General features: G+C 43.7%; 1 protein-coding gene across 1 annotated transcript; it reads right to left on the bottom strand.

The window, feature by feature from the left end:
• Window positions 1-3,960: 3,960 nt before the first annotated feature.
• Window positions 3,961-27,277, bottom strand: LOC106569618 (retinal homeobox protein Rx1). The gene is made up of 3 exons (XM_014141160.2): window positions 26,950-27,277; window positions 23,881-24,137; window positions 3,961-11,434 (listed from the first exon to the last, which is right to left on the bottom strand). The coding sequence occupies exons 1-3, from the start codon at window positions 27,230-27,232 to the stop codon at window positions 10,940-10,942; spliced, it is 1,035 nt and encodes a 344-aa protein (XP_013996635.1). The 5' UTR covers window positions 27,233-27,277; the 3' UTR covers window positions 3,961-10,939.
• Between the last annotated feature and the right edge of the window lie 306 nt (window positions 27,278-27,583).

Below are 27,583 nucleotides of genomic sequence, written 5' to 3'. Positions count from 1 at the left end.
ACAGCCTTCAATGTTATGTCATAATTAATTACGGCCTTTGTTAGGAATAAATGGACTTCACACAGTTCGCAATGAGCCAGGCGGCCCAAACTGCTGCATATACCCTGACTGCTTGCACGGAACTTAAGAGAAGTGACACAATTTCCCTAGTTATAAGAAATTCATGTTAGCAGGCAATATTAACTACATTTGCAGGTTTAAAAATATATACTTCTGTATTGATTTTAAAGAAAGGCATTGATGTTTATGGTTAGGTACATTGGTGCAACGACAGTGCTTTTTTCACAAATACGCTTGTTAAATCATCCCCCATTTGTCGAAGTAGGCTGTGATTCAATGAGAAATTAACAGGCACCGCATCGATTATATGCAACGCAGGACACGCTAGATAAACTAGTAATATCATCAACCATGTGTAGTTAACTAGTGATTATGTTAAGATTGATAGTTTTTTATAAGTTTAATGCTAGCTAGCAACTTACCTTGGCTTCTTGCTGGCTTCGCGTAACAGGTAGTCAGCCTGCCACGCAGGCTCCTCGTGGAGTGCAATGTAAGGCAGGTGGTTAGAGCGTTGGACTAGTAACCGGAAGGTTGCAAAAACGAATCCCCGAGCTGACAAGGTAAAAATCTGTCGTTCTGCCCCTGAACAAGGCAGTTAACCCAACTTTCCTAGGCCGTCATTGAAAATAAGAATGTGTTCTTAACTGACTTGCCTAGTTAAATAAAGGTGTATAAAAAATTTAATAATTAAATAATTAAATTAAATCGCCAAATCGGTGTCCAAAAATACAGATTACTGATTGTTATGAAAACTTGAAATCGGCCCTAATTAATCGGCCATTCCGATTAATCGGTTGACCTCTGCTGTATATGTAGCAAAAAGGGTGTAGAACCATTGCTTTACTATTGTCACTGGGTTATAATATCTTTGTTTTCAAATGAATGTAGCCAACAGTACAAGTTTTTGTAAACTGGGGGAAAAAAATGTACCAGCATCCTCGATGGTGTTAGATTTTTCCCTCAATCTGTCTGTGTGTGTTCCTCTCTGACTGACACAGTTAACATCTCCACAGAAGACAAGTAAACTGGCGCCAGGCATCAAATCTCAAATTCCGTCAACGCTAACGTTCAGAGCCCAGAACCAGTGAGTGTCTCTTTGAAAAGCATTCTTAATCAGACCACATTAATAACGCTCCTCTTCCTTATTATTTACAGTGTAGAACACGTCCTCTGTCAGTCCTGTTCACTGCAGACTGGCCCCAGACCACTGAGCCCAGTACCGCCAAGCACAACACAACATCATTAATGTGGCTGGTTAATTAATGAGTGATATAATAGTTACAGGTGTTCTGGTATCTCTCCACATTGTGACCTAGGGGATGGCGGTGGCTAGTTTAAATAAATCACAAAGTATGGATTGCATTATCTCCCTTGTCCCTAGATTGCTTTCAAGGTGAGAAAACAAATATCTAAATATGAAGAATAGCGGAGCTATTCCTTTAATGTTGGGCAAGTACCAAACGCCCCCCTGTGGTGAAAGAAATGTATTACACTACATTCAAACAGGTGGTTTAGCCATAGTTGGATCTCAGTTTGATATAATAAAATCAATAAATAACTCATATACCCATAACTCTACTTTGACAAGTTATTGACCTAGAAGGGACCTTACATCTGTCCTCCTGAACTATGGGGAGATCACACACACACACACACACACACACATTACTCCGCTACAGTGACCCCCTCCCCCCCATGCTTCCTGACACCCCTGGGGAGGCCTGATGGAGTGGAGCTTCATCTGCCTAACAGGCTGGCAGGTCTCCATGCACCAGGCTGCAGAGACACAAAAGCTTGCTGCTCCCTCCCAGCCCTAATCCCCAACCCATCCCTTCCTGCCAGGGCTGACATGTTGCCATTGTCCAGCAGACACACTCATTACCAGCATCAAGTCATTTTCAGAGTAGTCTAGAGAGTTGTACATTTGAAAGGAAAATATACAAGTTGCCGGGAGGAACTTCTGCCACACTGTTTCTAGTGTGTCTTTATTACAATCAATCAAAGAACATTGAATCTAAATACAACAAAAATAAATGTCAAAATGTAAATAAATGAATTCAAGGTATAGCACAGAGCACAGCATAAAATGCATTACAAATGACTGAACAGAAAATCAACTTGAACAGTACACTGAGTTTACAAAACATTAAGAACACCTGCTCTTTCCATGGCATAGACTGACCAGGTAAACCCAGGTGAAAGCTATGATCCCTTATTGATGTCACCTTTTTAAACCACTTTAATCACTGTAGATGAAGGGGAGGAGACGGGTTAAAGATTTTTAAGCCTTGAGAGATGGATTGTGTATGTGTGCCATTCAAAGGGTGAATGGGCAAGACAAAACATTTATAGTTGAAGTCGGAAGTTTACCTACACTTAGGTTGGAGTAATTAAAACTCGTTTTTCAACCACTCCACAAATTTCTTGTTAACAAACTATAGTTGTGGCAAGTCGGTTAGGACATCTACTTTGTGCATGACACAAGTAATTTTTCCAACAATTGTTTACTGACAGATTATTTCACTTAATCACAATTCCAGTGGGTCAGAAGTTTACATACACTAAGCTTCTGATGGGCTATTGACATCATTTGAGTCAATTGAAGGTGTGCCTGTGGATGTATTTCAAGGCCTATCTTCAAACTCAGTGCCTCTTTGCTTCACATCATGGGAAAAACAAAATAAATCAGCCAATACCTCAAAAAAAGATTTGTAGACCTCCACAAGTCTGGTTCATCCTTGGGAGCAATTTCCAAATACCTGAAGGTACCACGTTCTTCTGTACAAACAATAGTACGCAAATATAAACACCATGGGACCACGCAGCCGTCATATCGCTCAGGAAGGAGACGCGTTCTGTCTCCTAGAGATAGAACGTGCGAAGTGCAAATCAATCCCAGAACAACAGCAAAGGACCTTGTGAAGATGCTGGAGGAAACTAGTACAAAAGTATCTATATCCACAGTAAAACAAGTCCTATATTGACATAACCTGAAAGGCCGCTCAGCAAGGAAGAAGCCACTGCTCCAAAACCGCCATAAAAAAGCCAGACTACGGTTGGCAACTGCACATGGGGACAAAGATCGTACTTTTGGGAGAAATGTCCTCTGGTCTGATGAAACAAAAATACAACTGTTTGGCCGTAATGACCATCGTTAGGTTTGGAGGAAAAAGGGGGAGGTTTGCAAGCCGAAGAACATCATCCCAACCGTGAAGCATGGGGGTGGCAGCGTCATGTTGTGGGGTGCTTTGCTGCAGGAGGGACTGGTGCACTTCACAAAATAGATGACATCATGAGGGAGGAAAATTATGTGGATATATTGAAGCAACATCTCAAGACATCAGTCAGGAAGTTAAAGCTTGGTCGCAAATGGGTCTTCCAAATGGACAATGACCCCAAGCATACTTCCAAAGTTGTGGCAAAATGGCTTAAGTACAACAAAGTCAAGGTATTGGAGTTGCCATCACAAAGCCCTGACCTCAATCCTATAGAACATTTGCGGGCAGAATTGAAAAAGCGTGTGCGAGCAAGGAGGCCTACAAACCTGACTCAGTTACACCAGCTCTGTCAGGAGGAATGGGCCAATATTCACCCAACTTATTGTGGGAAGCTTGTGGAAAACTACCCGAAATGTCTGACCCAAGTTAAACAATTTAAAGGCAATGCTACCAAATACTAATTGAGTGTATGTAAACTTCTGGGAATATGATGAAAGAAATGAATGCTGAAATAAATTATTCTCTCTACTACTATTCTGACATTTCACATTCTGAAAATAAAAGTGGTGATCCTATCTGACCTAAAACAGGGAATTTTTATTCCTATTAAATGTCAGAAATTGTGAAAAACTGAGTTTAAATGTATTTGGCTAAGGTGTATGTAAACTTCCGACTTCAACTGTAAGTGCCTATGAATGGGGTATGGTAGTAGGTGCCAGGCGCACCGGTTTGTGTCAAGAACTGCAATGCTGTTGGGTTTTTCACGCCCAACAGTTTACCGTGTGTATCAAGAATAGTCCAACACGCAAAGGACATCTAGCCAACTTGAGACAACTGTGGGAAGCACTGGAGTCAACATGGGCCAGAATCCCTGTGGAACGCTTTCAACACCTTGTAGGTGGGGGTGCATCTCAATGAAGGTTTTCTTAATGTTTTGTACACGCACTGTCGATTAGACAATGTTTTACAAATATTTATAATATATTTTCTTTGGCTTTTACTAACTACTATATCCCACAAAAATACAAAATGCACTTCTGTGTGTAGGAATGTATGAAGAAGTATCCCATGAATGTTTTATTTTTGGAAAATATACACGAGGGCCCATCCATGGTTTAGTGGGTTTTACGAGAAAAAGAAGGTAACTACACTCTATTGCTAAGATGCAAACCATTTAATACTAGTTAACCATTGTTTCAACAGCAAGGTGCTTTCATCAGGATTTCAGGGGCAGGATTGAAGGCAGTCAAACAAGAAGTAAACTGAACAAAGGGCATATATTTTCAGTGACTTCTCAATAGACTGAAAAGTAGTGTGTATCAAAAGTATTTTTATTAGTATTTTTTTAATTAAAATCACTTGAATTGACTGCCTTCCATTTGAATTGACCCCAACCCTGTTCTGATGGATTTAATGACCATTTGTTAGTCCAGACTCTAAACCTCTCTAACCGTTTGGTTCCAGGAGCTTCAGACCAAAAGGAGAATCAATAGTCCTGAACAATGAATCAGTTAACCCACTGAAGTGTTACATCAGACAGGCAGGCAGCCCTCATTCTAGGGCCACACACACACACACACACACACACACACACACACACACACACTCAGTATGTGACCCCTCATTTCCGAATAACCATAATGCATAGAAAGAACACCCTCTTGTACTTCCTGTGCCCTATAGTAACTGCTGCCACTTAAACGGGCAATCAGCAGTTGCTACATCCATTTTTGGACTTATACATTAATGCTATGTACCCATTGATTCTTCAAAAATATATATCTTATAAATGCCTAATGAGCTTAGTTCAACTGTCGTACCTCGTCCGAACCCAAAATATAAGATTGACTTTGTTTACAAACGTTGGAGTAAAACAATGTAAACAAACACTATATAGCCTCAAAACATGGTTAAAACGTGCATCCATAGCTCTGTCTATGAATTTGAGAGTGGTTACATTTGTCCAGCCCCATTCCTCTGAAACAGGGGCGGGGAAAACTCTTAGTTATTGTTTGTACTGCTGATTGCCGCTTTAAGCCATGTAAAAACAGAACAGCACCAAGAAGAGGCTGCCTGCCTCCCCTGTTGTCAACAATACATCCAGGAGCAGCACTAACTAATACGATGTGTTAGAAGGATTTATACATGTACAGTACATGACAGACTATCACATGTGTGGTGGTGCACAGGGTTGGGTTCCATTTTGAGAATTTAGGAAGTAAACTCAAATTTCAATTCAAATTTTACTCAATGCTTACATGTAGTAGTCTGTCAGACACTCTACTGTATACATCCTAGTGTGGTGTATGTATGAACAGAAACTAACAATCTAGCGAGCATCTCTGTAAAACAGTGGGAGAGGAATAGAGAAGGAGGAAAGGTGAGGAAAGGAAATTAGGAAAGGAAAGGAGGAAAGGAAAGGATGTGACTGACTATCAGGCTTTGAATCAGATCTAAGGGTTTCAGGGAGACTCTGAGGGCAGCTGTCCATCAATTGTTAACCTGAGGTTAATCGCTTTAAAAACGGTTAATTAGGTGTTAAGTGGTACGGTTGTCCGACGAAATTAGCAGGCGTGACAGATTACCCAAGATAGAGGATTTTCTCAACTCAACCTCAATCCGCCAGGACTGAGTCTTCTGAGAACATTTTAGGAGTCACTGCCTCAGCTCATACTGCCTCATCTAGGCCAGGAGATTTCCCTGGTCAGGTCATACGGCCTCATCTAGGCCAGGAGATTTCCCTGGTCAGGTCATATGGCCTCATCTAGGCCAGGAGATTTCCCTGGTCAGGTGATACAGCCTCATCTAGGCCAGGAGATTTCCCTGGTCAGGTCATACAGCCTCATCTAGGCCAGGAGATTTCCCTGGTCAGGTCATACTACCTCATCTAGGCCAGGAGATGTCCCTGGTCAGGTCATACTGCCTCATCTAGGCCAGGAGATTTCCCTGGTCTGGTCATACTACCTCATCTAGGCCAGGAGATGTCCCTGGTCAGGTCATATTGCCTCATCTAGGCCAGGAGAATTTCTTATTGTAGTCAGCTCACATGGTCAGGAAAACTCCTGGCCCTAATATGGAATTCCGCAGTATTAGATACCGCCTCATCTAGGCCAGGAGATTTTCCTGGTCAGGTCATACTACCTCATCTAGGCCAGGAGATTTCTCTGGTCAGGTAATACGGCCTCATCTGGGCCAGGAGATTTCTCTGGTAAGGTCATAATATTGCCTCATCGAGGCCAGGAGATTTCCCTGGTCAGGTCATACTGCCTCCTCTAGGCCAGGAGATTTCCCTGGTCAGGTGATACAGCCTCATCTAGGCCAGGATTTTTCCCTGGTCAGGTCATACAGCCTCATCTAGGCCAGGAGATTTCCCTGGTCAGGTCATACTACCTCATCTAGGCCAGGAGATGTCCCTGGTCAGGTCATACTGCCTCATCTAGGCCAGGAGATTTCCCTGGTAAGGTCATAATATTGCCTCATCGAGGCCAGGAGATTTCCCTGGTCAGGTCATACTGCCTCCTCTAGGCCAGGAGATTTCCCTGGTCAGGTCATACTGCCTCATCTAGGCCAGGAGATTTCTCTGGTCAGGTAATACGGCCTCATCTAGGCCAGGAGATTTCCCTGGTCAGGTCATACTGCCTCATCTAGGCCAGGAGATTTCCCTGGTCAGGTCATACGACCTCATCTAGGCCAGGAGATTTCCCTGGTCAGGTCATACAGCCTCATCTAGGCCAGGACATTTCCCTGTCAGGTCATACTGCCTCATCTAGGCCAGGAGCTTTCTCTGGTCAGGTCATACAGCCTCATCTAGGCCAGGAGATTTCCCTGGTCAGCTCATACGGCCTCATCTAGGCCAGGAGATTTCTCTGGTCAGGTCATAATATTCCCTCATCTAGGCCAGGAGAATTTCTTATTGTAGTCAGCTCACATGGTCAGGAAAACTCCTAGCCCTAATATGGAATTCCGCAGTATTAGATACTGCCTCATCTAGGCCAGGTGTTTCCCTGGTCAGGTCATACTGCCTCATCTAGGCCAGGAGATTTCTCTGGTCAGGTCATACAGCCTCATCTAGGCCAGGAGATTTCTCTGGTCAGGTCATACTGCCTCATCTAGGCCAGGAGATTTCTCTGGTCAGGTAATACGGCCTCATCTAGGCCAGGAGATTTCCCTGGTCAGGTCATACGACCTCATCTAGGCCAGGAGATTTCCCTGGTCAGGTCATACAGCCTCATCTAGGCCAGGACATTTCCCTGTCAGGTCATACTGCCTCATCTAGGCCAGGAGATTTCTCTGGTCAGGTCATACAGCCTCATCTAGGCCAGGAGATTTCCCTGGTCAGCTCATACGGCCTCATCTAGGCCAGGAGATTTCTCTGGTCAGGTCATAATATTGCCTCATCTAGGCCAGGAGAATTTCTTATTGTTGTCAGCTCACATGGTCAGGAAAACTCCTAGCCCTAATATGGAATTCCGCAGTATTAGATACTGCCTCATCTAGGCCAGGTGTTTCCCTGGTCAGGTCATACTGCCTCATCTAGGCCAGGAGATTTCTCTGGTCAGGTCATACAGCCTCATCTAGGCCAGGAGATTTCTCTGGTCAGGTCATACTCCCTCATCTAGGCCAGGAGATTTCTCTGGTCAGGTAATACGGCCTCATCTAGGCCAGGAGATTTCCCTGGTCAGGTCATACTGCCTCATCTATGCCAGGAGATTTCCCTGGTCAGGTCATACGGCCTCATCTAGGCCAGGAGATTTCCCTGGTCAGGTCATACAGCCTCATCTAGGCCAGGACATTTCCCTGGTCAGGTCATACTGCCTCATCTAGGCCAGGAGATTTCTCTGGTCAGGTCATACAGCCTCATCTAGGCCAGGAGATTTCCCTGGTCAGCTCATACGGCCTCATCTAGGCCAGGAGATTTCTCTGGTCAGGTCATAATATTGCCTCATCTAGGCCAGGAGAATTTATTATTGTAGTCAGCTCACATGGTCAGGAAAACTCCTAGCCCTAATATGGAATTCCGCAGTATTAGATACTGCCTCATCTAGGCCAGGTGTTTCCCTGGTCAGGTCATACTGCCTCATCTAGGCCAGGAGATTTCTCTGGTCAGGTCATACAGCCTCATCTAGGCCAGGAGATTTCTCTGGTCGGGTAATACGGCCTCATCTAGGCCAGGAGATTTCTCTGGTCAGGTCATACAGCCTCATCTGGGCCAGGAGATTTCCCTGGTCAGGTCATACACCCTCATCTAGGCCAGGAGATTACTCTGGTCAGGTCATACATCCTCATCTAGGCCAGGAGATTTCTCTGGTCAGGTCATACGGCCTCATCTAGGCCAGGAGATTTCTCTGGTCAGGTCATAATATTGCCTCATCTAGGCCAGGAGATTTCTCTGGTCAGGTCATACGGCCTCATCTAGGCCAGGAGATTTCTCTGGTCAGGTCATACTACCTCATCTAGGCCAGGAGATTTCTCTGGTCAGGTCATACTACCTCATCTAGGCCAGGAGATTTCTCTGGTCAGGTAATACGGCCTCATCTAGGCCAGTAGATTTCTCTGGTCAGGTCATAATATTGCCTCATTGAGGCCAGGAGATTTCTCTGGTCAGGTCATACTGCCTCCTCTAGGCCAGGAGATTTCCCTGGTCAGGTCATATTGCCTCATCTAGGCCAGGAGATTTCTCTGGTCAGGTCATACGGCCTCATCTAGGCCAGGAGATTTCCCTGGTCAGGTCATACTGCCTCATCTAGGCCAGGAGATTTCCCTGGTCAGGTCATACGGCCTCATCTAGGCCAGGAGATTTCTCTGGTCAGGTCATACAGCCTCATCTAGGCCAGGAGATTTCCCTGGTCAGGTCATACTGCCTCATCTAGGCCAGGAGTTTTCTCTGGTCAGGTCATACGGCCTCATCTAGGCCAGGAGATTTCTCTGGTCAGGTCATCCTACCTCATCTAGGCCAGGAGATTTCTCTGGTCAGGTAATACGGCCTCATCTAGGCCAGGAGATTTCTCTGGTCAGGTCATAATATTGCCTCATTGAGGCCAGGAGATTTCCCTGGTCAGGTCATACTGCCTCCTCTAGGCCAGGAGATTTCCCTGGTCAGGTCATATTGCCTCATCTAGGCCAGGAGATTTCTCTGGTCAGGTCATACGGCCTCATCTAGGCCAGGAGATTTCCCTGGTCAGGTCATACTGCCTCATCTAGGCCAGGAGATTTCCCTGGTCAGGTCATACGGCCTCATCTAGGCCAGGAGATTTCTCTGGTCAGGTCATACGGCCTCATCTAGGCCAGGACATTTCTCTGGTCAGGTCATACGGCCTCATCTAGGCCAGGAGATTTCTCTGGTCAGGTCATAATATTGCCTCATCTAGGCCAGGAGAATTTCTTATTGTAGTCAGCTCACATGGTCAGGAAAACTCCTTGCCCTAATATGGAATTGCGCAGTATTAGATACTGCCTCATCTAGGCCAGGAGATTTCCCTGGTCAGGTCATACTGCCTCATCTAGGCCAGGAGATTTCCCTGGTCAGGTCATACTCCCTCATCTAGGCCAGGAGATTTCCCTGGTCAGGTCATACTGCCTCATCGAGGCCAGGAGATTTCTCTGGTCAGGTCATACTGCCTCATCTAGGCCAGGAGATTTCCCTGGTCAGGTAATACGGCCTCATCTAGGCCAGGATATTTCCCTGGTCAGGTAATATGGCCTCATCTAGGCCAGGAGGATTTCCCTGGTCAGGTAATACGGCCTCATCTAGGCCAGGAGGATTTCCCTGGTCAGGTAATACGGCCTCATCTAAGCCAGGAGGATTTCCCTGGTCAGGTAATACGGCCTCATCTAGGTCAGGAGATTTCCCTGGTCAGGTCATATGGCCTCATCTAGGCCAGGAGATTACTCTGGTCAGGTAATACGGCCTCATCTAGGCCAGGAGTTTTCTCTGGTCAGGTCATAATATTGCCTCATCTAGGCCAGGAGGATTTCTTATTGTAGTCAGCTCACATGGTCAGGAAAACTCCTGGCACTAATATGGAATTCCGCAGTATTAGATGTACTCCTGTCCCTTTCCACTGATAGGGGGGCATATTGGTCAACAATCCAGCCCGCCATCGCAAGTCCACTACAGTGCGAGTTCAATTGAATCCGGAGTATAAATCGATCATCAAAGCTTGATGATAAATTGATCATCAGTTCTGTTTTCATAAGTCAGTCAACAAGTTGACAAGGTGCCACATATCCTCTCCATCAAGATGTGTGCCCCCCCCCCATTCATTTGATATCCAGGAAAATAGAGTCCATCTTTATACAGAACGTCTTTGTTTTTGTGATTATAATCACACGTGTTGAAGTTGACCATCCTTTATACAGAACGTCTTTGTTTTTGTGATTATAATCACACGTGTTGAAGTTGACCATCCTTTATACAGAACGTCTTTGTTTTTGTGATTATAATCACACGTGTTGAAGTTGACCATCCTTTATACAGAATGTCTTTGTTTTTGTGATTACAATCACGTGTTGAAGTTGACCATCCTTTATACAGAACGTCTTTGTTTTTGTGATTACAATCACTTTTTGAAGTTGACCATCCTTTATACAGAACGTCTTTGTTTTTGTTATTACAATCACGTGTTGACAGCCTTCATACAGAACATCTCCTCTCCTATTCATCACATGTGCTGCCAGGTTTTATCCAAGGAATGAAGGTGCTCCTTAGCCTTCATCCTCAGCGCTGCGATGCTGGAGCTACGTTCCACTTCGTCATGCATAGGGTAGTTATCATTGAAGCTAGGGTGACACTGGTAGGGAGGCGGGGCCATTGACTGCATGCTTTGCCTCCCTTGCATTCCTTGCACAATCCCCTGGTGCACCACACCATGTACTGGGGGGCTGTTGAGGAAGCTGTGGGAGTGGCTGGGGTAGGCAGACTGAAGGTGAGGGCCCTGCCCTGGGGCCCTGTAGCCAGGGATAGTGTGCATGGGGGTGGCACTGGACATGGGCGAGGCCAGCCAGGGGTCCAGGGGTAATGGGTTGGACATGGGCCCCATGTTGGAGGGCATGGGCGGCCGGTTGAAGGACAGCATGGGGGAGTCGTGGAGCTTCAAGGAGCTGGAGTCCATCTTCTCCTGACGTCTCCACTTAGCCCGACGGTTCTGGAACCATACCTGGACACGGACAGAGAAGATATAGTAATATTAGTCTACGGTAGTCTCCAAGGTAACATAATTACGCTTTAACTTGAAAAGGTATGCCAAACAAAGTTTAACAAACCATACAGTGCCTTCAGAAAGTATTCATACATCTTGACTTATTCCACATTTTGTTGTGTGACAAGACTGTAACTACCAATTGGATGCCACGAAATTAGGGAGAAAATAAAAAATAAATAGATTTAAGTCAAAACTGTAACTCGGCCACTCAGAAACATTCATTGACTTCTTGGTAAGCAACTCCAGTGTAGATTTTAGGGTATTGTCCTACCGAAAGGTGAATTAATCTCCCAGTGTCTGGTGAAAAGCAGACTGAACCCGGTTTTCCTCTAGGATTTTGCCTGTGCTTAGCTCCATTTCATTTATTTTTTATCCTGAAAAAACTCCCTAGACCTTACGATTATAAGCATACCCCAACTCTTTTCGCTGTCGTTCAGGTTAGTATTGTGGAGTAGCTACAATGTTGTTGATCCATCCTCAATTTTCTCCTATCACAGTCATTAAACTTTGTCACTGTTTTAAAGTCACTATTGGCCTCATGGTGAAATCCCTGAGCGGTTTCCTTCCTCTTCAGCAACTGAGTTAGAAAGGACGCCAGTATCTTTGTAGTGACTGGGTGTATAAATACATTTTAGCTTTTTATTTTTAAATTAATTTGTAAACATTTCTAAAAACATAATTCCACTTTGACATTATGGGGTATTGTAGTTAGGCCAGTGGCAAAACATCTCAATTGTAACACAACAAAATGTGGAAAAAGTAAATGGGTGTGAATACTTTTTGAAGTCACTGTACGCACAAGGACAGCTTTTAACAATTTCCACAAAAAAAGGTACAAACACAAATTTAGTGGAATAACTGTGCAGATGGAAACTTTGGTAAGGGAATTATGGTGAAATATCCATCAGGTTATGTGACAACTGTGATGGAAAAAATGATGTAGGTGCTTTTCTATTTCATTCATTTCTGTGTTCTGTTTGTGCTTTTCTAATAACCAATTTCTGTGTTCATGCGTGATTGATTGAACAAACTCTCAATATCAGTATCTGCAATTTGGCAGTACGCCCAGACCCTTGTTTTGAGAACGAAAGATATCTCAGTTTCAAGGTCTCAGCTTAGAAAGAAGAAGCCTGGTGAGATATTGGTCTGTCACATGCATGACCCAGTATTGATCGGTCAAATGAATGAAGCAGATGTTAATGATGAATTAATTATGAATAAGCTAAATCATGCAAATATGACTTGTCTGCAGTATACAAGAGAACTAACGGGACTGCCCCATTAGAGCGCACTTCAGACCGGTACTTTTTGCATTTAAGTTTGACTGTGACCTATCCAGCTTGCTGAGAATAAACAATTATTCATTTAAGATTGACTTCTAGTGTCCCTGTGTGTCACGTCCTGACCAGTAAAAGGGGTTATTTGTTATTGTAGTTTGGTCAGGGCGTGGCAGGGGGTGTTTGTCTGTGTGTTTTGGGGTTATGTTCTATGTTCTATGTTTATTCTAGGGTATCTATTTCTATGTTGGAATTGTTTGGGGTTGGTCTCTAATTGGAGGCAGCTGAATCTCATTGCCTCTGATTAGAGACCATATTTATAGTTTTTTTTCCCATTGTGTTTGTGGGTGGTTAATTTCTGTTTAGTTGTCTAACCTGACAGAACTGTGGACTGTCGTTTTTGTTTCTTTGTTTATAGTGTTCTCAGTTTAATAAATTACAAGATGAGCACTAACCACGCTGCGCCTTGGTCTACTCCCTTCAACAGCCATTACACTGTGTTAAATATCTGCTCCAAATTAAGATTAACAAATGTCTGCAGAAACAATGGCGCGTCAGCTATGACATGACAACTTGAGTTAAAATAATATATTTTGATTATTGAACTGAAGAGGATTTACACCCGGTAACGGAATTACAGTAACTGAATTACATCACAGGACCATGATCCGTATTACACAGAAATCCATCATTATGCATATGAATGTCATTCTCCTCATGTTTCAGCAGTTAGTACGTCACAATACAGCACAGTAGAGCAGAGTTCAGTAGAGCAGAGTTCAGCACAGTAAAGTAGAGATCAGTATAGTACAGTACAATAGGGTTCAGTACAATGGAGTGCAGTACAGTAGAGTTCAGTATAGTTCAGTACATTCGATTTCAGTAGAGTTCAGTGCAGTAGAGTTCAGTGCAGTAGAGTTCAGTACAGTAGAGTTCAGTAGAGTTCAGTTCAGTACATTAGAGTTCAGTACAGTAGAGTTCAGTTCAGTACAGTAGAGTTCAGTTCAGTACAGTAGAGTTCAGTTCAGTACATTAGAGTTCAGTACAGTAGAGTTCAGTACAGTAGAGTACAGTAGAGTTCAGTACAGTTCAGTATAGTACAGTAAAGTTCAGTACAGTAGAGTTCAGTACAGTGCATTAACATGATGCCTTCTAATTGCAGTCGTTGTACTTATAATATACAGGAGAACGATCGCCTTACGGCAAGGATAGCTGTGCTGCAAGCCCAGCTTCAGACGCGATCGTTAGGCAAGGGTAATTTCAGTGTAGGAAAGGATGAAACAGCGTCTGTGCCACCAGTAAGTACAGATAGTAACGTTAGTATAAACCCCCTCGCACGGTCCCCGCAGCCGGACATCTTTCTCATGGCTTCTGGAGGGAAACGCTGTAGGAATGCTCAACCGGTGTCGCTTATTCAGCCGACAGAAACTTTCAACCGGTTCTCCCCATTAAGCGAGTCGGAGTCGGAGGCCGAGACTTCTCTGGTCTCTACTCCTCCCGTTGTGGGGTCTGAGACGCCGACAGCTCCCACCATTAGCTCTGACAAATTGAAAACCCTAGTCATTGGCGACTCCATTACCCGCAGTATTAGACTTAAAACTAATCATCCAGCGATCATACACTGTTTACCAGGGGGCAGGGCTACCGACGTTAAGGCTAATCTAAAGACGGTGCTGGCTAAAGCTAAAACTGGCGAGTGTAGAGAGTATAGAGATATTGTTATCCACGTCGGCACCAACGATGTTAGGATGAAACAGTCAGAGGTCACCAAGCGCAACATAGCTTCAGCGTGTAAATCAGCTAGAAAGATGTGTCGGCATCGATTAATTGTCTCTGGCCCCCTCCCAGTTAGGGGGAGTGATGAGCTCTACAGCAGAGTCTCACAACTCAATCGCTGGTTGAAAACTGTTTTCTGCCCCTCCCAAAAGATAGAATTTGTAGATAATTGGCCCTCTTTCTGGGACTCACCCACAAACAGGACCAAGCCTGGCCTGTTGAGGAGTGACGGACTCCATCCTAGCTGGAGGGGTGCTCTCATCTTATCTACGAACATAGACATGGCTCTAACTCCTCTAGCTCCACAATGAAATAGGGTGCAGGCCAGGCAGCAGGCTGTTAGCCAGCCTGCCAGCTTAGTGGAGTCTGCCACTAGCACAGTCAGCGTAGTCAGCTCAGCTTTCCCCATTGAGACCGTGTCTGTGCCTCGATCTAGGTTGGGCAAAATTAAAAATGGCGGTGTTCGCTTTAGCAATCTCACTAGTATAAAGACCTCCTCCATTCCTGCCATTATTGAAAGAGATTGTGATACCTCACATCTCAAAATTGGGTTACTTAATGTTAGATCCCTCACTTCCAAGGCAGTTATAGTCAATGAACTAATCACTGATAATAATCTTGATGTGATTGGCCTGACTGAAACATGGCTTAAGCCTGATGAATTTACTGTGTTAAATGAGGCCTCACCCCAGGTTACATTAGTGACCATACCCCCGTGCATCCGGCAAAGGCGGAGGTGTTGCTAACATTTACGATAGCAAATTTCAATTTACAAAAAAAAACAACAATGACGTTTTCATCTTTTGAGCTTCTAGTCATGAAATCTATGCAGCCTACTCACTCACTTTTTATAGCTACTGTTTATAGGCCTCCTGGGCCATATGCAGTGTTCCTCACTGAGTTCCCTGAATTCCTATCGGATCTTGTAGTCATAGCAGATAATATTCTAATTTTTGGTGACTTTAACATTCACATGGAAAAGTCCACAGACCCACTCCAAAAGGCTTTCGGAGCCATCATCGACTCAGTGGGTTTTGTCCAACATGTCTCTGGACCTACTCACTGCCACAGTCATACTCTGGACCTAGTTTTGTCCCATGGAATAAATGTTGTGGATCTAAATGTTTTTCCTCATAATCCTGGACTATCGGACCACCATTTTATTACGTTTGCAATTGCAACAAATAATCTGCTCAGACCCCAACCAAGGAGCATTAAAAGTCGTGCTATAAATTCTCAGACAACCCAAAGATTCCTTGATGCCCTTCCAGACTGCCTCTGCCTACCCAAGGACGTCAGAGGACAAAAATCAGTTAACCACCTAACCGAGGAACTCAATTTAACCTTGCGAAATACCCTAGATGCAGTTGCACCCCTAAAAACTAAAAACATCTGTCATAAGAAACTAGCTCCCTGGTATACAGAAAATACACGAGCTCTGAAGCAAGCTTCCAGAAAATTGGAACGGAAATGGCGCCACACCAAACTGGAAGTCTTCCGACTAGCTTGGAAAGACAGTACCGTGCAGTATCGAAGAGCCCTTACTGCTGCTCGATCATCCTATTTTTCCAACTTAATTGAGGAAAATAAGAACAATCCGAAATTTCTTTTTGATACTGTCGCAAAGCTAACTAAAAAGCAGCCTTCGCAAATGGAGGATGGCTTTCACTTAATAAGTTTCAACTTTCATAATAAATTTATGAACTTCTTTGAGGAAAAGATCATGATCATTAGAAAGCAAATTACAGACTCCTCTTTAAATCTGGGTATTCCTCCAAAGCTCCATTGTCCTGAATCTGCACAACTCTGCCAGGACCTAGGATCAAGGGAGATACTAAAGTGTTTTAGTACTATATCTCTTGACGCAATGATGAAAATAATCATGGCCTCCAAACCCTCAAGCTGCATACTGGACCCTATTCCAACTAAACTACTGAAAGAGCTGCTTCCTGTGCTTGGCCCTCCTATGTTGAACATAATAAACGGCTCTCTATCCACCGGATGTGTACCAAGCTCACTAAAAGTGGCAGTAATAAAGCCTCTCTTGAAAAAGCCGAATCTTGATCCAGAAATTATAAAAAACTATCGGCCTATATCGAATCTTCCATTCCTCTCCAAAATTTTAGAAAAAGCTGTTGCACAGCAACTGACTGCCTTCCTGAAGACAAACAATGTATACAAAACGCTTCAGTCTGGTTTTAGACCCCATCATAGCACTGAGACTGCACTTGTGAAGGTGGTAAATGACCTTTTAATGACGTCAGACCGAGGCTCTGCATCTGTCCTCGTGCTCCTAGATCTTAGTGCCGCTTTTGATACCATCGATCACCACATTCTTTTGGAGAGATTGGAAACCCAAATTGGTCTACATGGACAAGTTCTGGCCTGGTTTAGATCTTATCTGTCGGAAAGATATCAGTTTGTCTCTGTGAATGGTTTGTCCTCTGACAAATCAATTGTAAATTTCGGTGTTCCTCAAGGTTCCGTTTTAGGACCACTATTGTTTTCACTATATATTTTACCTCTTGGGGATGTCATTCGAAAACATAATGTTAAATTTCACTGCTATGCGGACGACACACAGCTGTACATTTCAATGAAACATGGTGAAGCCCCAAAATTGCCCTCGCTAGAAGCCTGTGTTTCAGACATAAAGAAGTGGATGGCTGCAAACTTTCTACTTTTAAACTCGGACAAAACAGAGATGCTTGTTCTAGGTCCCAAGAAACAAAGAGATCTTCTGTTGAATCTGACAATTAATCTGGATGGTTGTACAGTCGTCTCAAATAAAACTGTGAAGGACCTCGGCGTTACTCTGGACCCTGATCTCTCTTTTTGAAGAACATATCAAGACTGTTTCAAGGACAGCTTTTTTCCATCTACGTAACATTGCAAAAATCAGAAATTTTCTGTCCAAAAATGACGCAGAAAAATTAATCCATGCTTTTGTTACTTCTAGGCTGGACTACTGCAATGCTCTACTTTCCGGCTACCCGGATAAAGCACTAAATAAACTTCAGTTAGTGCTAAATACGGCTGCTAGAATCCTGACTAGAACCAAAAAATTTGATCATATTACTCCAGTGTTAGCCTCCCTACACTGGCTTCCTGTTAAGGCAAGGGCTGATTTCAAGGTTTTACTGCTAACCTACAAAGCATTACATGGGCTTGCTCCTACCTATCTTTCCGATTTGGTCCTGCCGTACATACCTACACGTACGCTACGGTCACAAGACGCAGGCCTCCTAATTGTCCCTAGAATTTCTAAGCAAACGGCTGGAGGTAGGGCTTTCTCCTATAGAGCTCCATTTTTATGGAATGGTCTGCCTACCAATGTGAGAGACGCAGACTCAGTCTCAACCTTTAAGTCTTTACTGAAGACTTATCTCTTCAGTAGGTCCTATGATTAAGTATAGTCTGGCCCAGGAGTGTGAAGGTGAACGGAAAGGCTGGAGCAACGAACCGCCCTTGCTGTCTCTGCCTTGCCGGTTCCCCTCTTTCCACTGGGATTCTCTGCCTCTAACCCTTTTACAGAGGCTGAGTCACTGGCCTACTGGTGTTCTTCCATGCCGTCCATGGGAGGGGTGCGTCACTTGAGTGGGTTGAGTCACTGACGTGGTCTTCCTGTCTGGGTTGGCGCCCCCCCTTGGGTTGTGCCATGGCGGAGATCGTTGTGGGCTATACTCGGCCTTGTCTTAGGACGGTAAGTTGGTGGTTGGAGACATCCCTCTAGTGGTGTGGGGGCTGTGCTTTGGCAAAGTGGGTGGGGTTATATCCTGCCTGTTTGGACCTGTCCGGGGTATCATCGGATGGGGCCACAGTGTCTTCTGATCCCTCCTGTCTCAGCCTCCAGTATTTATGCTGCAGTAGTTTATGTGTCGGGGGGCTAGGGTCAGTCTGTTACATCTGGAGTATTTCTCTTGTCTTATCCGGTGTCCTGTGTGTATTTAAATATGCTCTCTCTAATTCTCTCTTTCTCTCTTTCTGTCTTTCTCTCGGAGGACCTGAGCCCTAGGACCATGCCTCAGGACTACCTGGTATGATGACTCCTTGCTGTCCCCAGTCCACCTGGCCGTGCTGCTGCTCCAGTTTCAACTGTTCTGCCTGCGGCTATGGAACCCTGACCTGTTCACCGGACGTGCTTGTTGCACCCTCGACAACTACTATGATTATTATTATTTGACCATGCTGGTCATTTATGAACATTTTAACATTTTGACCATGTTCTGTTATAATATCCACCCTGCACAGCCAGAAGAGGACTGGCCACCCCTCATAGCCTGGTTCCTCTCTAGGTTTCTTCCTAGGTTTTTGGCCTTTCTAGGGAGTTTTTCCTAGGGAGTTTTTCCTAGCCACCGTGCTTCTTTCACATGCTTTGCTTGCTGTTTGGGGTTTTAGGCTGGGTTTCTGTACAGCACTTTGAGAATATCAGCTGATGTACGAAGGGCTATATAAAAATACATTTGATTTGATTTGATTTGCATTATACGCTTTCCATCATCATCACGGAGTAATAGCCTGAAACCATGAGGTTCGTCTAACCTGGTTTCGAATTAAAGTGTTTTTAGGTATGATGTAGTTTGTTGATTAAGACGACAAAGTATGTTAAAAATGACCAACCATGCATATCCATATTATTTAAAGAACGATAAAAACACGCATACAGCCGTTGTTGGGTAATGCGTAATGTAGACAATTTAACATTGGAGTACCCTTCGGCTACACCCAAGATGTTTTATAACTAACCCAAGATAGACCACAGCCTGTCCTTTCCAATGGGAACAAGTGAGTCATAGTGGGCAGAACAAGCAAAAGAGGGGGGCAGAGCCAAGCACGGGCTAGTGAGATACTATTGGGGCGTTCTAGCATGTATTTGCATATTTATGTTAGGGAACGCGTACTCTGTGAAGTGCAAGTGTGCAATAACTCAATTCGCCCTTGAACTGCTTCTAAACAACGCCATTTTTTAAAACTTTGGCAAAGGGTAAAATTGACAAAACGTAGTCCACTCTGTTCGCAACAGATTCGAGTTTTGGGAACAGAAAACTGTATTGAGAACAAATGTTTCAACGATGAGAAATGCCAACAAGATGCTTCACATTTATACATCCGGTAAAATTCCTGGCACATTGTTCTATCTGTGGCTGTACCTACTTTGGGGCGTGATCATGTTAAGCCATGCTACGCCTTGTGTATCGATACAAATGGCTACAACTTAGTTAGCTAGCTAGTCAGCTGACAAGAAAAATGTGGCTAACAGTAAGTTTGTTTCTTAGCTAGCATAAAAACGAGTGCATAAAATTGTGTAATTTATAACAAAAAATACGTTGACCAAATTGTCACGAAACAAATAATGTACTCACAGTGAATGATAAAACAGTTAGAAAACCGGAGATTCTTTGCACAGCCACAGGTGGTGAGCTGAACTTTGGAGTTATGCTAATTAACACTGCGAGATCACGCTTGCTGTGACATGGTCAGTCACTCGTAAAAGGACAGGATTTCTTACAGGTGAATATAACATACATTAATATAGTTAAATGTAAACTGTTGTTTCCAATCAACGAACATGTTGTAATTAATGCTGTTGTATTGCACTGTAACTAATGACAGCAATCTATAATTGAATGGCTTCAATAAAGAAAAAAAAGTTGATTTTTTTTCAGATTCTGATTGGGGTGACAAAATACTACAAGACTTTTTAAAAATCTATAGGGTCCATTCGGATTCATTTTGATTTCCAATAGGTAAAAAAGTAGTCCGATATGATTACTTTTGATTCCCAATAGGAAAAAAGTAGTCCAATATAATTCCAATAGGATTCTGATACAGGTGACACAAAATCCTATAGAACTGCGATAATCCTAAAGGATCCACTATGATTACTTTGAATTTACAATAGGAAAAAAGTAGTCCCAATAGGATTCTGATAGAGGTGACACAAAATCCTATTGGAAATCGCTAATTTTATAGGATTAGCAATTTTTTTTTAGGAGAGAGAGAGAGAGAGAGAGAGAAAGAGGGAGTGGTCATCCAGACTCAGACTCTATGAGCTGAACATAACAGTATGTCAGTGGAAGTGAGGACAGTAGCAGGAGACACTATGAGCTGAACATAACAGTATGACAGTGGAAGGGAGGACAGTAGCAGGAGACCCTATGAGCTGAACATAACAGTATACCAGTGGAAGGGAGGACAGTAGCAGGAGACACTATGAGCTGAACACAACAGTATGACAGTGGAAGGGAGGACAGTAGCAGGAGACACTATGAGCTGAACACAACAGTATGCCAGTGGAAGGGAAGGACAGTAACAGGAGACACTGTGAGCTGAACATAACAGTATGCCAGTGGAAGGGAGGACAGTAACAGGAGACACTATGAGCTGAACATAACAGTATGACAGTGGAAGTGAGGACAGTAGCAGGAGACACTATGAGCTGAACACAACAGTATGCCAGTGGAAGGAAGGACAGTAACAGGAGACACTGTGAGCTGAACATAACAGTATGTCAGTGGAAGTGAGGACAGTAGCAGGAGACACTATGAGCTGAACATAACAGTATGCCAGTGGAAGGGAGGACAGTAACAGGAGACACTATGAGCTGAACATAACAGTCAGTGGAAGGGAGGACAGTAACAGGAGACACTATGATCTTAACATAACAGTATGCCAGTGGAAGGGAGGACAGTAGCAGGAGACACTATGAGCTGAACATAACAGTCAGTGGAAGGGAGGACAGTAACAGGAGACACTATGATCTTAACATAACAGTATGCCAGTGGAAGGGAGGACAGTAACAGGAGACACTATGAGCTGAACATAACAGTATGCCAGTGGAAGAGAGGACAGTAACAGGAGACACTATGAGCTGAACATAACAGTATGCCAGTGGAAGGGAGGACAGTAACAGGAGACACTATGAACTGAACATAACAGTATGCCAGTGGAAGGGAGGACAGTAACAGGAGACACTATGAGCTGAACATGACAGTATGCCAGTGGAAGGGAGGACAGTAACAGGAAACACTATGAGCTGAACATAACAGTATCCCAGTGGAAGAGAGGACAGTAACAGGAGACACTATGAGCTGAACATAACAGTATGTCAGTGGAAGGGAGGACAGTAACAGGAGACACTATGAGCTGAACATAACAGTCAGTGGAAGGAAGGACAGTAATAGGAGACATTATGAGCTGAACATGACAGTATGCCAGTGGAAGTGAGGACAGTAGCAGGAGACATTATGAGCTGAACATGACAGTATGCCAGTGGAAGGGAGGACAGTAGCAGGAGACACTATGATCTGAACATAACAGTCAGTGGAAGGAAGGACAGTAATAGGAGACATTATGAGCTGAACATGACAGTATGCCAGTGGAAGAGAGGACAGTAGCAGGAGACACTATGATCTTAACATAACAGTATGTCAGTGGAAGGGAGGACAGTAGCAGGTGACCCTAAATGCGATTAAGCCAATCAGTTGTGTTGTGACTAGGTATACAGAAGATGGCCCTATTTGGTAAAAAACTATTTGGTAAAAAACCAAGTCCAGATAATATCAAGAACAGCTCAAATAAGCAAAGAGAAACTACAGTCCATCATTACTTTAAGATATGAAGGTCCGTCAATCCGGAAAATGTCAAGAACTTTGAAAGTTTCTTCAAGTGCAGTCGCAAAAACCATCAAGCGCTATGGTGAAACTGGCTCTCATGAGGACCGCCACAGGAAAGGAAGACCCAGAGTTACCTCTGCTGCAGAGGATAAATTCATTAGAGTTAACTGCACCTTAGATTGCAACCCAAATAAATGCTTCAGTTCAAGTAACAGACCCATCTCAACATCAACTGTTCAGAGGAAACTGTTTGAATCAGGCCTTCATGGTCGAATTGCTGCCAAGAAATCACTACTAAAGGACACCAATAAGAAGAAACTTGATTGGGCCAAGAAACACGAGCAATGGACATTGGACTGGTGGAAATCTGTCCTTTGGTCTGATGAGTCCAAATTTGAGATTTTTGGTTCCAACCGCCATGTCTTTGTGAGACGTAGAGTAGGTGAACAGATGATCTCCGCATGTGTGGTTCCCACCGTGAAGCATGGAGGAAGAGGTGTGATGGTGTGGGGGTGCTTTGCTGGTGACACTGCCTGTGATTTATTTAGAATTCAAGGCACACTTAACCAGCATGGCTACCACAGCATGGTTTGCGCTTATTAGGACTATCATTTGTTTTTCAACAGGACAATGGCCAAACACACCTCCTGGCTTTGTAAGGGCTATTTGACAAAAAAGGAGAGTGATGGAGTGTTGCATCAGATGACCTGGCCTTTATTTAGAATTCAAGGCACACTTAACCAGCATGGCCACCGCAGCAGATGTAACTCTGGCTCTTCCTTTTCTGTGGCGGTCCTCATGAGAGCCAGTTTCATCATAGCGCTTGATGGCAGTAGTAGTAGTAGTAGTAGTATTAGTATTAGTATTAGTATTAGTAGTAGTAATAATAATAGTAGTAATAGTAGTGGTAGTAGTAACTTTAGTAGTGGAAGTAGTAATAACTTTATAAGTAGTAGTAGTAGTAGTAGTAACTTTAGCAGTAGTAGTATTAGTAGTAGTAGTAACTAGCAGTAGTAGTATTAGTAGTAGTAGTAACTTTAGTAGTAGTAGTAGTAGTAGTAGTAGTAGTAGTAGTAGTAACTTTAGTAGTAGTAGTAGTATTAGTAGTAGTAGTCGTAGTAGTTGTAACTTTAGTAGTAGTAGTAGTGGTAGCAGTAACTTTAGTAGTAGTAGTAGTAACTTTAGTAGTAGTAGTAGTAGTAGTAACTTTAGTAGTAGTAGTAGTTGTAGTAGAAGTAGTAGTAACTTTAGTAGTAGTAGTTGTAGTAGTAACTTTAGTAGTAGTAGTAGTAGTAGTAGTAGTAGTAGTAGTAGTAGTAGTAGTAGTGGTAGCAGTAACTTTAGTAGTAGTAGTAGTAGTAGTAGTAACTTTAGTAGTAGTAGTAGTAACTTTAGTAGTAGTAGTAACTTTAGTAGTAGTAGTTGTAGTAGTAACTTTAGTAGTAGTAGTAACTTTAGTACTAGTAGTAGTGCCAGTGCTAATGCTAGTGCTTGCTGTTTGGGGTTTTAGGCAGGGTTTCTGTATAGCACTTTGTGACATCGGCTGATGTAAAAAGGGCTTTATTAATGGTTTGATTGATTGATAGTATAGTGAAAGTAGACAGCAGGAGGCTCCATACCTGGACAGTATTATTAGTGTATTGTACTAGACAGGCAAAGACAACAGTACATGCAATATAATTAGTACTCGTTAATTGGTACTGGTAGTAGTAGTTAGCCAGATGTGCCATACCTGTACGCGGACCTCTGGGAGGTTGACCTTCATGGCCAGCTCTTCTCTGCTGTAGACGTCAGGGTAGTGGGACTTCTCAAAGGCCCGCTCCAGCTCATGGAGTTGGTAGGTGGTGAAGGTGGTGCGGTTACGCCGGTGCTTCTTCTTGGGGTGGTCTTCCTCTGGGGGCTCAGGTGACTTCCCCCTGTCGCTGTCCAACCCCTGCTGGAGGTCCCCCAGGTCCCCATCACACTTATCACTGGAGAAAAGGCCTGACTCTGCAGTTAAACGGTAGAAGAGGATGTTTGTCATGAGCCTTTCTGTTAATCCGGCAGTGCCATTTCTACTTACTGTACCAAACGTGGTCTTCCACATGACTAACATTCCATGTTTAAAGTTAGGATCACCACTTTATTTTAAGAATGTGAAATGTCAGAATAATAGTAGAGAGAATGATTTATTTAATCTTTTATTTCTTTCATCACATTCCCAGTGGGTCAGAAGTTTACATACACTCAAATAGTATTTGGTAGCATTGTCTTTAAATTGTTTAACTTCGGTCAAACATTTAGGGTAGCCTTCCACAAGCTTCCCACAATAAGTTGGGTGAATTTTGGCCCATTCCTCCTGACAGAGCTGGTGTAACTGAGTCAGGTTTGTAAGCCTCCTTGTTCGCACCTTTTTCAGTTCTGCCCACAAATTTTCTATATGATTGAGGTCAGGGCTTTGTGATGACCACTCCAATACCTTGACTTTGTTGTCCTTAAACCATTTTGCCACAACTTTGGAAGTATGCTTGGGGTCATTGTCCATTTGGAAGACCCATTTGCGACCAAGCTTTAACCTCATGATGCCATCTAATTTGTGAAGTGCACCAGTCCCTCCTGCAGCAAAGCACCCCCACAACATGATGCTGCCATCACCGTGCTTCACGGTTGGGATGGTGTTCTTCAGCTTGCATGCCTCCCCCTTTTCCCTCCAAACATAACGATGGCCATTATGGCCAAACAGTTCTATTTTTGTTTCATCAGACCAGAGGACATTTCTCCAAAATGTACGATCTTTGTCCCCATGTGCAGTTGCCAAACGTAGGCTGGCTTTTTTATGGCGGTTTTGGAGCAGTGGCTTCTTCCTTGCTGAGCGGCCTTTTAGGTTATGTCGATTAAGGACTCGTTTTACTGTGGATATAGATACTTTTGTAACTGTTTCCCCCAGCATCTTCACAAGGTCCATTGCTGTTGTTCTGGGATTGATTTGCACTTTTCGCACCAAAGTTAGGAGACAGAACACATCTCCTTCCTGAGCGGTATGACAGCTGCATGGTCCCATGGTGTTTATAGTTGCGTACTATTGTTTGTACAGATGAACGTGGTACCTTCAGGCGTTTGGAAATTGTTCCCAAGAATGAACCAGACTTGTGGAGGTCTACAATCTTTTTATGAGGTCTTGTCTGATTTCTTTTGATTTTCCAATGATGTGAAGCAAAGAGGCGCTGAGTTTGAAGGTAGGCCTTGAAATACATCCACAGGTACACCTCCAATTGACTCAACTGATGTCAATTAGCCTATCAGAAACTTCTAAAGCCATGACATCATTTTCTGGAATTTTCCAAGCTGTTTAAAGGCACAGTCAACTTAGTGTATGTAAACTTCTGACCCACTGGAATTGTGATACAGTGAATTATAAGTGAAATAATTTGTCTGTAAAAAATTGTTGGAAAACATACTTGTGTCATGCACAAAGTAGATGTCCTAACCGACTTGCCATAACTATAGTTTGTTTACAATAAATGTGTGGAGGGGTTGAAAAACGAGTTTTAATGACTCCAACCTAAGTGTATGTAAACTTTCGACTTCAACTGTATATTGCAACAGAGCCTAAAGGCAATGCAAGCTGCAGGCCTCTTCTCTCTCGGCGGGTGATGTCATATTGTCTTCACTGCATTCCTCAGGCCCAGTAATCCCATGCGGACAGATGCCACCTGTTAAACCTGAGTGTCCCCGTGTGTCCTAGGCTGGCCAGTTCTAATCTACACAAAGACTTTACTTGGCTTCTCCACTCACCCAAGTACCAGATCTAATTTTGTAAGGAAACAGGGTAAGGTTGAAGTCCCACTTCACGTGGTTAACGGATGGTAGATCCCATCAGAGTTTGTTAATTCATTAATCCAAATCAATTGAGGCTCAATTGAGATTATCATCAGATCATTGGCTTGGTAACAAGCGTGTGAGGAAGGCAGCAAAAGTGGTCTCCTTAATTCACTATGCTGTAATGTTAATGTGATAGATAATTGTTATGTCATGCCAGTATTGTTCTGGGAGAAATACACAGTACAACAAGCACAAAAGTAGCTAGAAATGTAAAGTCCAGCATTGTAGTTGTACTGTAGTGTTCTAGTCTCTGAATCTTTGTCAACAATAAGAACCTGAGCATAGTGTGCTTTCAACTATCCCTGCCTTTCCTCCTGGATGAGGTTACCACAGTGTGCTTTCAACTATCCCTGCCTTTCCTCCTGGATGAGGTTACCACAGTGTGCTTTCAACTATCCCTGCCTTTCCTCCTGGATGAGGTTACCACAGTGTGCTTTCAACTATCCCTGCCTTTCCTCCTGGATGAGGTTACCACAGTGTGCTTTCAACTATCCCTGCCTTTCCTCCTGGATGAGGTTACCACAGTGTGCTTTCAACTATCCCTGCCTTTCCTCCTGGATGAGGTTACCACAGTGTGCTTTCAACTATCCCTGCCTTTCCTCCTGGATGAGGTTACCACAGTGTGCTTTCAACTATCCCTGCCTTTCCTCCTGGATGAGGTTACCACAGTGTGCTTTCAACTATCCCTGCCTTTCCTCCTGGATGAGGTTATCTAAGCAAACATTATGACTATTCCTTCGACTGGGGAAAAGGGAAAGTCATTGTCCTTGTGCTATTATAGTCTGTCTCTCGTGACACGTCAGATATCACGTCAATATCACATCAGTATCACATCATTATCACGTCAATATCATATCAATGAAAATTGACATAAATCTCTGAATATGTGAATTAAATTATGTAATAAATGCAATCAATCAATTAAAACCAGTGTACTGACCCTGGAAGTCAGAGTGCTGTGTGTTGTCCCCCAGGCTGGCCAGGTGTCCGTAGGGGTCTGACTTGACCTGCTTCCCCTGGTGGTCCTCCAGGCCCTCAGTGGCCACATTATGGGCCCCCACGTCCCCCACAGGGGTCAGCAGAGGGTCCTGGTCCTTACTGAAACCCAAGATCACGTCGATGCTGTGGACCCGGCCTCCTCCGCTAGACCCCCCTCCCTTCAGCATGTCATGGTAGTTGTCTGGTGATAGGCAGCCGTCGTCCACCATTCCCAAGGTATCCATTGACAAATGTATCCAGAGGAGCTCTTCCTACTGCTGAGGGGCCACCCTCAGATATAGTTGGACACGTGACAGACAGACAGTACTACAGGTTGTCATTTGTCACATAGGGATTATATCAAGAGAGAGAAAGCCAGAGCAGAATTGAATGGGGGGTGGGGGTGGGGGGGGGGGGGGGGTGGAGAATACAGATTGTGTCCTTGGATTTCCTGTCAGTCTGCAAAACAGAGTTTGGAGAGTTAGACATGTTGGTATCATCAACACACTACTTGCTGAACTGACAGTTTGGTTGTGAATGTGCATATATGCCGCTTGCATATTCATATGCCACTTGTTAGTATTGTGCATATGCAA

This window comes from Salmo salar, chromosome ssa14 (assembly GCF_905237065.1).
Source record: "Salmo salar chromosome ssa14, Ssal_v3.1, whole genome shotgun sequence".
In the NCBI taxonomy this organism is placed as follows: domain Eukaryota; kingdom Metazoa; phylum Chordata; class Actinopteri; order Salmoniformes; family Salmonidae; genus Salmo; species Salmo salar.
Note: the sequence above shows the minus strand (reverse complement) of the source record. Positions and strands in the feature narration are given on the sequence as shown.

Excerpts from the sequence above, each read along its gene's own strand:
- LOC106569618 (XM_014141160.2), bottom strand. The coding sequence starts at position 27,232 with ATGGATACCTTGGGAATGGTGGACGACGGCTGCCTATCACCAGACAAC. Across the intron at positions 24,138-26,949 it reads ACAGCACTCTGACTTCCAGG|AGTCAGGCCTTTTCTCCAGT; the intron begins GTCAGTACACTG and ends GTTTAACTGCAG. Across the intron at positions 11,435-23,880 it reads TCCCAGAGGTCCGCGTACAG|GTATGGTTCCAGAACCGTCG; the intron begins GTATGGCACATC and ends GTCCGTGTCCAG.